General features: G+C 42.9%; 1 protein-coding gene across 4 annotated transcripts in view; it reads left to right on the forward strand.

Moving 5' to 3' along the window:
- Nucleotides 1–12,204, forward strand: part of SPON1 (spondin 1) — a 361,499-nt gene that overhangs the window by 331,208 nt on the left and 18,087 nt on the right. For all 4 annotated transcript variants that reach the window (XM_052695645.1, XM_052695646.1, XM_052695644.1 and 1 more), the window contains one exon: nucleotides 2,135–2,199. In XM_052695645.1, the coding sequence (XP_052551605.1) occupies nucleotides 2,135–2,199 (65 nt within the window). The remainder of the gene's footprint in view (nucleotides 1–2,134; nucleotides 2,200–12,204) is intronic.

Here is a 12,204-nt window from a genome sequence, read left to right on the forward strand (position 1 = left end):
TCCCTGCCAAATGCATATATGGTGTCAAAGCAACTTGGAACGTAAAACACAGATCCTACTTCTTATGCCATGTTTTGACTTCGAGCGTTTGTTTACTTCAAATATCAAAGCGTAACGTTGGGAGTATGAGGAGGAAGAAAAATGGGTACAAATGCAATACAGCATATGTATTTATATTTGTAGTTGATCAGAAAGTCTCTCTCTTTTGCTAAATACTTACAGCGATTTGTATTTTAGGATAGGTAGAAACCCTGAATGTTCAAACTCTACCAACGCTGGAGACAAAACACGGTGTGACATCGTCTTTGTGGAAACTGTTGCTCCAGGGAACCTCTGTGTGTGACACAGCTGCTTGGGTGTAACTGGCTTCAAGGCATATGAAATTAACCTTATGCTGGTATCAATTACAGTGTAGCTGTTAGGCTTTTAAAGACTGGAAAGTAAGAAATGTTAGAAATGCGCATTGTAGAGACAGCTCCATGATTAGAAGATCTGTCTGGGATGACAGTGATACAAGTTGCAGCCTAGCCTTGTGTCACGGTGAAGGAACGCTTGGTAGCAAACGTGTGGCTCTGTTCCCAGGCCCATCTGAACACTGGCTGCTGCATCCTTTGAGCTTTGCTGCTGTTCAGAGAGTGGTCATTAATTCTGCCCCCTCAGAAACAGGGGAGATCTGAGCTCGCATGCTCTGCTCCCCCTCTCTCCTTCCCTCCACACTTACTACTGAAGCATTAATCGTGGACATCCGCTCTGGGTATGTATGTAGTTCAGATGTGAATAGCAGGTGCTCGAGGGATTTCAAACGCAAGAGCTTTGGATGTTCCTGACATGATTGTTGTTTTCTCTTAGATATGCGGTGTATGATTTTAATAAGCATAACCATTTCTACTTGTAACAGGCTTTCTTTGGAAAGTGTAATATGCAGTATTTTCAATATAAACGGCTTCTCAAGAATAATAATTAAAGACACGCCTGGCTGAGAAGTCTTAAGGTGTTGAAACAGGAAAAATTAGAAGTATTCATAAGAAAGATTTTCACAAGGTAGCTTATCAGCTCACTGGGGTGAGCAAGAGATCGTGTGCAGTCTTGAGACTGGAAACCTTGTGTCGCAGAGAGGGCCTTCAGTGCTGCAATAAGCTCACCTGGTAGAAAGGGAAAGTCAGAAAATACAGAGTGAGGTGGAAACAACCAGTGGAAACTGTTTATTTTTAAATAGAATAATACATGGATTGAAGCTAGCCTCGACTATCAGAACTACTGCTATCAAGCAGGAAATGGCACGATTATCACTAAGCTGGAAAGCCAGCTCTGTTGGAAATGCCAATTACTGGTAATGCATGAGTTGGATTTCTTAGTGTAATTGGGAAATATTTTTAAAAGAGTGAAAATTGTGTGAGTGAGTTGTGAACTCTGTGTTCCTCTAGGCGAATTACAGAGATGAATTCCTAGGGGAGATGGGGAAAATGCTTCTAAAAATGTGTGATAGATGTCTTCTGGGCACCAGAGCCTTGTTAATAGTTTCCTGACTTTGTCCTGTGTTTATTATGTCAATATCAAGTTTAAAACTGCTGATGCAGAAACTACTACAGGCTTACAGAAATGTTGTTTGTACCATGCTTTGCCACACCATTGCAAATTGGTGGGTGCTGTATTTCACCCTGTAATTTTACACAAGTAAATGGAGAGCAAAGGGCAAGTGCTAGCCATGGTTTTACGTGGAGGAGATTGCAGTGCATCCGCCACAGATTCTTACAGACAGGAGGATATTGAACAGTGCATCACATGTTCTCACAGATGCATTGGGTTGCCCAGGGCTGTCACCTCACACTGGGGAGACGTGCACAAATAATAACGTCTGCGAGCTGCTGCTTTGGGCTGACTTCTGTTGCTGCAGAAGGGAGGAGGCTGTGCCAAGGTTTGCTTGCTTTTGCACGCCATGCTGGTGACCCACGTTCATAGGGCTCTCAGTGAAGCCGGGCAGCTGGGGGCACGCAGCGCCAGATAACAGGAAGGACCAAGCGTGTTTCTCATGGTCAGAATTTGAAGGCACGGTGTCATTTAGTGCCTCTTGCTTTTTGCTGTAAGTCACTGCAGAACTGTCCTAATCGCTTCTTTCTTCTGTCTCTCTTCACAGAGTGATGAGGTTTTGACAGTCATCAAGGCAAAAGCGCAGTGGCCTGCCTGGCAGCCCTTGAATGTGTAAGTAAGGGGGGAATGCTGTGGCTCAGGAGCCTTGTGCTCAGTGCTGGCTAACAGAATGCTCTGTCTTGTGCAATTGTTCACTCCTCTAAAAAAAAAAAAATCTAAAAATATTTGGAAAGGTGAGTTTTTCATCTTTTTTTTGGCTTTGCAAACAATGCTTTTCTGTCTTTCACATCTTTTCGTGCTTTCTGTGCTTTGGTTCACGAGCTGCTGCAGCAGAAGGATCATCCCATGGAATTTGTGCCTTCATCCAGCAAGCATGTTTGTCCAGTGCTTGACCAAATTGTGTCCTTTTTAATTCAGTGTTCTAGCGTCCTGTTAGTGCACTGTTACAGTAAGAGCAAACCGCTTTAATATAAGGGGCATTCTGCCTGAGGAGTTCCCTGATCCAGCAACAAAAGCTTCTGAAAGGAGTAAGTATTTAAAATACCTATCTGAAACACTCTGCTGTCTCTGTTGTGACCCTGAGGGCAGTACAGCCATCGTTGTGTTATCAAGTGAAGCAGCTAAGTAGCTCCCCAGGATGCTAACTTTGGGTTCTATGGCACTTATCAGAAAAGGAGATAAAGCTCTTGTGGGGATAAAGCTCTCTGACACCCTGCCGTTGTCTGGTGGTCTCTGAGGGGAGCAGAGCTGGGGTTTGTTCCTGCATATTTATCTGTGCTTGGCCCAATGCTTGTACTAATCATCCAGGCCCAAATGAGTGAGTTTTATAAGAAGTGAGTGAAGAGGAGAACCCAGTGTGAGGGGTCCCTCGTTAGCTGAGTCAAATTGAGTCCGTGGAGAAGCAGAGTAATTACTGCAGGGCTGTAAGGACCGAGTAGTCCTGTCGCCTCCGCAAAACATGTGAGAGAAGCAGCCAGGGAAATGCCGTGCCTGGTTTTGTTATTTGTGCTGATGGAAGTATGTGGAAATTTGGAGGTTGGTTAAAAAAAAAAAGAAAACTGCCAGAAGAGTTCAGTTTTTAGAAAACATTTCTTATCGTAAGAGGCTTAGGAACTCTTAAGCAGCTTAAGATTTAAGCTACTCAGTTTATTAAAAAAATAAAAATAAAAAATAAAATTAGGAGGTGATCACAGTGAGAAGATTTCTGAAAGCCGATGGTTCTCTAATCTATCCAAACCTCTGGAACCTCTCATGGCATGGAAGCAGTGGAGTTTGTGACAAGGTAAATGGCTGGGAAAAGCTCTAACAGTGTGACAGCCCTTCGCAGGAAATCAGCTGGATTTTCCATTGCTTGAACGTATTTTAGCTGTGAGACAGAGGTGTCGGCTGTGCACAGGAGTAGTGTGTGAGAATGTGTGGGACTGCGGCTGTGCAGGTGGGCGATCGAGATGACAGAGGTGGCGTTCTTTATGGCGTTGTTCTCCTGAAATGTTCAAGTATTTTGTTTTGGAAGGATGTTCAGATAACAAAGCTGAAGGAATGCAGTGCTGCTGTTTGCCGTGGGACTGGACGTGCCCTTTCACAAACATGCCTGCAAACACTTCTGCAACATCCTGCAGATTTCTTCGAGTCCCTTCTCATCTCTGCTGTTTGCTAGTTCTCCATTTAGCAACGCCAATTAGGAGGAATAAATACTGCTATTTGTGCTTTCTAGTTGTGCAGGTGTTCCCTTGAACAGCACTTCCTTCACTTTATAGACACTGTTGGATTTTTGGCTTTTCAGACACTTTTTATCATATTTTGTCATTATGTCCTTTTTAATTCAGTTTTAAAGTGTCAGTGAAGTTGCAAAGAAAGACTTTTTTTTTTTTTTTTTCAGTTGCCATTAACTTCTGGTGTTAATTTCTGCATTGTGAATTAACACTCTTGGAATTTAGATGAGAATTGTACACGTTTTGGATAATGACTGTGCAGGAGAAACATTTGGTCTATTATTATGCATAACACAGCCATCTTACTAATCAGCAATTGTCTAAAAGTCATAAATAATCTTCTTTTGCATAATCATGAGTTACATATTGGGTATATAATGTGGTGTGGTACTGATGGCAAAGAGGTGCTCCAATAGGTCCTAATAAGCAAAGCCTCAAAAGCTTTCTGTGTGTGTTTCACAGTAATTATGAAGTGCATAATGCTGCTGTGCCAATTCCCAGGGGCCTGAAGTGTCAAAAGTTGGCAAATTCTGCCTGTTCACTCTTCAGTTTTCCTCCTGATTTTGTTTTTTGTAGCCGTTTGTGGTTCTTATTGGTAACGCTGCCCAAGTATCAATACAAAGTTGGTCTGTCGATTGCATTTCAAGTCGAGGGAGGAGGGGAACAGTTCTTGCCAAACCTCGTGAGGGCTTTAAGAGTACTGGGGTAATTGTGTGCTGCTGTGGGCAATCTGGAGAGCAGCTACATTTGCATGGGTGGTGGAGAGCAGATCTCTGGACTCAGTGCTCTCTTATCACTGGTGCCAGGTCAGGCAGAGCTGTGCCTTCAGTCAAAACCAGAGAGAAAAGCAAGTAGCTGAGTGCAGGCAGTGCTCAGCACTGCTGCCTCAGTAGCCAACAAAAAAGTAAGGGAGAGCACGGCATCTCTGCCTCTCCTTACAGAGGCTGCAGCAAAGCAGCAGTAGTTCCTACCCAGATCTTGAGCATCTGGAAAGCTCTTGTGCCTCTTGTACCTGCAAGAGTCTGGGAGGATGGTGTGGGCCAGGCTGCTCTCCCAGGTGTACCTGGAGTTAAATGGCTTTTCTTCTCTGTCACAGCTGGGCCATGAAGCCAGGACTCCTGCGGCCAGTTGTATCTCATTAAGTAGCATTTCTAGCTCTCTTCTGATTGAGGGCACAAAAAGTGTGCAAGTCTGTCTACATCCAGTTTTGCAGAAAGCCTTTTGGTTTTGACACCACAGATAAAAACAGAAGTATAACTGGGAATTTTTCTTCTGCTTAAGGGGAAAGTAGAGACTTCTGCTTGCAGATCCAGTGGGCACAAAGTTTTTTCCCAGGGAGAGGTCTTTAGTTTCAGATCTGAGTTCGGTTACATGAAACTGCGCAGTGTGCTGGAACAAGCTGCCAGCACTAAGCAGGGAAGGATGCAGCGGTACTGAGTAATTTTCTCAAATGCTCACTGTTAATTATTGCTGTGATAATTATATGTTATTATATTATATGTTATTATATTGCTGTAATAATTATATGTGAACATATTGTTGTAGCCCCAACACAATGCCGTGTGATGGGAGCTATATCCTCTGTAAGTGTAGTGCTTTACTATCTTTTTCTGTCATTCCTCAGTTCCTGTTCCAGCTCTTTGTCACTCTCTTTTGTTTGTTTTGCTTCCTATCACTCAATTTCATCATCCTCTACCCAGTTTCTTATCCAGCAAGCAAAAAACCTGTCCTGCAGGAGACAACTAGTGTTACAGTTGCCCAATGGAGAGCATCATTGAGAGCGTGAGGAGTGCCATACAAGCACTGAATCAGCTTCCCTTTGTATATGTTTGTATTATCAAGTTGCGTGTCTGAAATTCTGACTTTAAAGTACTTGCAGAATGCATGAAGAAAGCATTCTCCCTCGGGTGTAATGCTGTCAGTGTACAATGTGCTGTCAGATGAAAAGTATTTTCCTTATCTTATGTGTATAAACAAGAGCACCGCTGCCTTTCTCTCAGCTGTGTTTCAGGCAGAAGCAAATTTTACTTTTCAGCTGCAAACCATTGGCTTTTGGCAGTGTGAAAGATAAAATATAGCTAGTGCAGATGGTACAGATTATATCCAAATTTGCATATCTGGCAATTGCAAAATAGCCAAGCCATGACATCAGAATGTGGGGATACCGAGGGTAAGACTTGTAAAGAAGATGTGCATGAAATTCCCCACAAGCCAATATCCTTCAAAATGTTGGCTCAGTGAGCATTGTCATGTAAGTAAGAGTTTGTCAGGATGGTCCACCGAAGAAAATAAACACAACTCTTGATCAGCTCACCCCACTCTATACCATGAATTACGTAGCTAATTACAAGAATTAAAATTGGATTCACCTGGGAGGTATGGGCAAGAGTGGGTTGGTGGGCATGGAAGCAGCTGTCAGTTGTGCATTTTGGCCAGGCTGAGTTGTCTCCAGAGTAGTGTGGTCCGAGCCACGCTGTGCTGTCAGTGCCCTTGCCGTTTTTACAGCTGCCTGTTTTTTCGTGGTCATTCAGTCCTTCATGCTCTGTGACTTGTCATCGTCGTTATCATATCGTACCTTATCATATCTCATGTTACTAGGATAGAATCAGGTGCGTTGGAAGGGACTCTTAGCGGCCCTCCTGCAGTAAACAGTAACAACACATCTGCAGGTTGGTCAGGTCCTCAGAGCTGTGTCCAGCCCAACCTTGAACATCTCCAAGGTTGGAGAGTGCACAGCTTTCTGGGCAACCTGTGACAGTCAGACACCATTTCCCCTCTGCTGCCATCTGTCACACAGTGACAGAATGTATTGGGATGTTGGTGGGAATGTTCAAATTCTACTGCCATACCACCAACATCCACCTCTGCTGTTGTGAGTCAACGTAATGAAATAGGCGCATCCCTTTCAGAGCAGCCCTTCTATTTGGTTGGTAATGCCTGCGTCCAACTACTTTTTGTAGTTCTTCTAAACCAAGAAGTCACTCGGCACGATGGAAGATGACAAGCGTTTTTCTTGATTGTAATTTGGAACTAAAGTCTAGGAAGCCATTCCCTCTTATCTCACGTCTCTCCTGTTTCCTTTCCGCTCTCTGTAGTGTTTCAGTGAGTACTTACAGTCCTATGGTTTTCCTCTTCCTCTTGACTGTGTGCAGACCTTATTCTTTTGCTTTTCCATTTAAGCAGCTGTTCCCCATTTATTTGGAGATTACCTGAAAATGCTTCAGTAAGCACTTGAAAGTGAAGCTTAGCAGGGAAAGGGGCCTATTGCTTTGTAATTCAGATGGATAGAACCAGTTAGTCCAAACAATTTATAGGTCGGTATCCTTTTCATCCCCTACGAATTATCTCATCAGTCCCTTCCGTTTCAGTCTTTAGAAATCCTTGGTATCGTTTCTCTGACTACACACAGATGAGGGCTGTTCTTCTGTATCAGAAAATAAAACAGAATATTTCCAAATTTGCTTTTCAGCATTGAAATAGCTAATACAGCTAAGCTGGGCAACGGAGCAAAGTGCTTCAGAAGTCAGGCAGCTGGTATCCTAGCGAAAGGTGATGGGAAATGAAAAGGAGCTCGGATCTGAAATATGTTTGAACTGATGGGGTCACGCTCTCCCAGATTCTGCATTTTCCTCCTGTCATTGTAGTCTTTCAGTCCGTATTTTCTTCCAGAATTCTTCTACCGCAATTTGAACAACAATTTGTTTGTTCTGTGTTCTGATTCCGCAGTGAATTTGCTGTTCCAGGTGCAGGAGTTGGGTATTCAGTACCAAGGCACAGATGAGTAGGGAATTTCTTCTGTTTGAAAATCTAGTTAGCTTCTTGTTTTACTGCTTTCCTGCTCATTTTTTTTTTTATTATTTTTTTACTTAATTATGATTTACAATTCTCTTTGTGGTCATAAAGCCTCAATATTTAGGTCATTGGATGATTGCTTAGACGCTGTTAAATAGAGAACTGCTAAAGTCAGAAATGGAGCTTTTCAGTGTCTTCTGAGGGACAACAAAGTAACTCCCTCTTCCCACTCTGCTTTTCAGTGCTGAAGATCTCAGTTTACTGTCTGATGTTCTACACTTTGTGACTCGCACAGCCTTGACGTTGTGTTGTCTCACTGATAAATATCCCTGTGTAAAACTAAGGATAGCAGACCAAGGCTATGTAAACGGTTGCATACTTAAGAGATGGCTTCCACAGTGAAAGCAGCTTTAATAAATAACAATTTGTGACTACATTTATGTTACCAATAATGTCTAATCGGTTCCATCAGATGGCAGGCAGCTGAAAGACCCCAGCTTTGTAAAGAATATGTGTTGCTGAGTCTCTCTTCTGACTTCTCAAACGTTGCACGTTTTGTGTGGCAGAAACTATTTGCTACGAACCTCATTCCCGTAATTTCAGCCTGCATCGTGGACTGGAGGTTCTTGAAGTGCTTGCATACCTAAATAGCTAGGAGTAACATTACTGAGTGCGTAAAATACAACTAACCTTCAACACCCCCAGAGCTGACTGCATTTTCACAAGGGTGAGGAGACCTCTGATAGCTAACAGACGCAACTAAATCAGTTTAACTTCCTGAATTTAGTAATTCCTCTGCCTACTGCATTAGCAAGGGTCTGATCTGACACAAGTCTTCACATACACTACGTAAGTTAGCCAGACATCCATGTGGCCAGCAAAATACTTTGTCCCGGTACTTGGAACACCTACATTTAATTCTTCTTTCTTCCTGGTGAGCATCCTTGAGTACCACAAGCCGTGTTCTTTTTGCTCAAACTTTGCCATTTTGCGTGGAACATGTAAGTATAAGCCAGAGAAAGAATGCAATCACCAGGTTCTGCTCCTCAAGAAAAGGGAGGGGAGACAGAAGAGTCTCTGAAGGAGATTCATTTAAAAAAATATATGGTGAAGAGTGAGTTAATCAGCTTCATAAGATGGGAAGGGTGTGGGATGAGCGAGCACAGCTCGGTCAGAAATCACTCTGTCTCTATTTTGTGGCACCAGTGGCGATAGCTTCTGTAGTTCCTGGCTGCCTTGGAAGAGGTGCTGTTTTTGGCCAAGAAAAATCTGTTCCATTTCCAGGTTTTCAGCTTTTTTTTTTTTTTAAACACCTGCAAAGTACTTAAAGTAGAATGCATGAATGAGGTACGTTTCAGAAAAGGAAACACGTACGTAGGTTTCCTTTTCTACTGAATTCAGTGTAGGAAAAAATAAACAATAGTGCAAATAATTTACTTAGATCTGAAATGGATTTTCCATGACTTAATTTCTCTGTGCTGGAATTAGGAGCAAATTAAATAAATTTGCATTCCATTTATAATAGATGGGTGTGTATGTTTAGAATGAAGCTTTCCATCCGTTCTTCTTTAGTGTGATAACCTGTTTAGCCCAACTTTCTTGTGTGTTTCTTAATTGTAGTAATCTGTATATTCGTTGATTATACAGTGTCAGGGTGCAATTTATAAAAATAAACACCAGGAATAAATTAGTGACTCGCTTCATTAGTCAAGTCCTTAGACTGCCCAGCACAGAGACTAAGATGCTCAACGCACAACTCGTATTCGGGTTTAACTGGCATGCTTCAGGGCCAAATACAGACTTGTTCTGAACAGTGTTTAACCAGCTGTAGTGGGCATAGTTTAAATTGTATTTTTTGTTTCCTCCGAAGTGATAAGAAAAGCTCATCTCATAGTCTTTTAATCATTGACTCCCTGCATATCATTAACATTTGATTTTACGAATCGCTTATAAACACCATTGCCTAATGACTTGCAACTCATACGTGTGGCATTTCACTTACAGCGACTGAGAGTCAGCAGAGGTTACAGAGCATCAAAGAAGCTGATTATTGATTGCTACACCTTAAATTCTGTATAACGCTCACTTTTGTGGCACGCTTGTTAGGTATTTTCTCCTAATTGGTTAACACCACGTTTATCTTCTCCTGTACTTTTAGGAAAGGAAGGCTCGGGTGTGTTCTTGCTGTACACATTTATATGTGCATCTGTAGCTTCTTTTGACCCATAGAGCGCCTCATGATGTGTGTATGGGTGTACTGCCTGTAAGTCTCTTCTAATGGTGAAAATTTAAGTGTCGTTAGTGCTTATTGTAAGAGAAAAGCAAAGCAGCTGGTGAGTGCAGGTTGGGGATATGAAAGGCTGGGACGTTATTTTGATTAAAGAGAAAATGATGTTGGTAGCCCAGGCAACTCCTTGCTATGCTGTGAGCACAACCTGGTGACCTCAGGGCGCTTGGGGACTTGATGGCTCTGTGTGTACAGAGCTGGTATGTGATGGATACGTGCAGGGCAGCTCACAACCCTGTTCCGACACCCTGCTGCTTTGGACACCAGAAAGATTTTGATAGTATAATAGGCTTCTGCAAAAGATTTTCTTTCCTTTAGTAGTTGTGAATAGCAGTGAATAGTTAATACAGGTGTGCATAGTACAGCCCTTGCAGAATGTCTGGTATATCGAGTCATTATAGAGAATACAGAATACATTGGTAGCAATACTGCTACAGAAGCGACCTGATAATAGTGTGAGGCTCTACAAAGATGTGATTTTTATTCACAAAGTTCAATATTTCTTCAATTTTCAATTATTTTCTTTAACAAAAAATCACTTAAACTTCTGTATTACAGATAAATCCTCTCAGTCTGCGTGGTGATGCTGTTAATGTCAGCTGATGTACTTCAAAGCAAAGGTGCAGATAATTCCATTTGTGCGTAACTGTTCAGTTAGCAGATGACACTCCTGCCTTTCCTCATACCAGCAGTGACTCCAGCATGATTTGTGATGGTACAGTCTCTCTCCATATGGTAAAGGGGGTAGTATGAACAGTTCAAATAGAGCAACTGATTAAAACAGAAGCCGGAGTAACTGTCACCCTAATGCAATATAAAATTGTGTTCTGAAGCCGGCTTTAATGTGAAGACTTTTCTGGGGCTGGGGGTTGTTGGCAGAAATAGCTCAAGTCGTGGCTGCTGCCACTAGCTCGTAGTATGGGAGATCTGTGACCACAGCATTGCGGTCGTTCCTTGGGCAGCACATGGCTCAGCAGGCTGCCATCAGAGCCAGCCCCGTTGCTGCCGTTGTAACAGGGATGGTCCTGTGCCCGCCGTGCACTGGAGCCCTAGTAACTTGATTTTCAATGCAATAACAGCTGCATCCAGGGAAATCAAACTTCCAGCCAATAAGTAATTACATCTGTACGAGCCTGACTGTCTCATTCATAACGAGTCATCGTGAACAACTCCAAAACTAAAAGGATATAAAATTACTAGTAGCTAGAGCATGAAGAATTGGAACAAGGCATAGGCTGATGAACTGTCTCAGTTACAAATGTATTCTTGGTGGCTTGCCATTATGATGAAGTGAGATGAGTGAAATGTGGTTGTATTTGACATATCGCTGGATCTGTGATATCCAGCAAGAGATTTTTTTGCTGAAGAATTATGGTGTGCTTCTCTCTTGACAGATGAGTTTATTTAAGTTTTGAGATGCTTGGAAGTGCTTCTTAAATCCCTCAGCATCCCTTTCCAAGTAGAGATACACTTCTGTAAGACTAGAAGTTGTGATGTTGTTTAGAGTGGCTCATGTTTTCCCTTAAGGAGGCACTTTGGGAGTGTTCTCAAAAGACTGTGTGAGCGTGTCTTGTCGAAATTTGAAACTCTACCTTAATTCTGTGGTGAAATCATCACAACCTCTGCAGCCTATTCATTTATAGCCACGCACAGTTTTCATTATGAATAGCTGCCTACGCTGTCTTCGTTCATGAGAAGAATTCTGCAGCAGGAGCGGGTCCGCGGAACGAGGCGGTGCTGAGAGCTGCTGTGTGCTGGGGGCTGGAGGCTGCTGGGCCACCGTGGCCGCAGAACAGCGGGAGCACAGGGGAAGGCTGTAGGCTGGAAGGGAGGCCTGGCCTCTGAGGTGCTCTGCGAGGTCCGGCAAAGGTGGTGAGGCCCTGGGGAATCCTGGTGTCCAGGAAGATGCGTGCAGGCCGTGTCCATCCCAGCTTCTGCAGGGAGGTGCTGCGCAGTGCATCATTAACACCTTGTGGCTCAGTGCACTGCAGCATGCCAGCGAGTTGTTTTTGGGGTTGGCCTGAGCAGAGGAGAAGTTGCATGTTCTGTCACTGGATTGTCTGAGTGATTTGGACCAATGGTTTCACATTTGGCAAGCATAAAACGTGCAAGATGTTACATAGCAATGATAGTTCACCTTGTGTGATACTTATTACTATGCTGCCTTTTCTGTTGGTTTAATTTCACTGTATTTTAAACATTCAGATTGAAATCTCCAAGCCAAACTGGAGCAAAATACAGTGTGGTGCTTAGATTTAAAACATTTTAATAGTCTGGGGACTATAAAGGTCTTATATTGCCATGGTTTGGAAAAACAATAATCAA

Source organism: Tympanuchus pallidicinctus, unplaced genomic scaffold (assembly GCF_026119805.1).
Source record: "Tympanuchus pallidicinctus isolate F22 unplaced genomic scaffold, pur_lepc_1.0 scaffold3, whole genome shotgun sequence".
Taxonomy (NCBI): domain Eukaryota; kingdom Metazoa; phylum Chordata; class Aves; order Galliformes; family Phasianidae; genus Tympanuchus; species Tympanuchus pallidicinctus.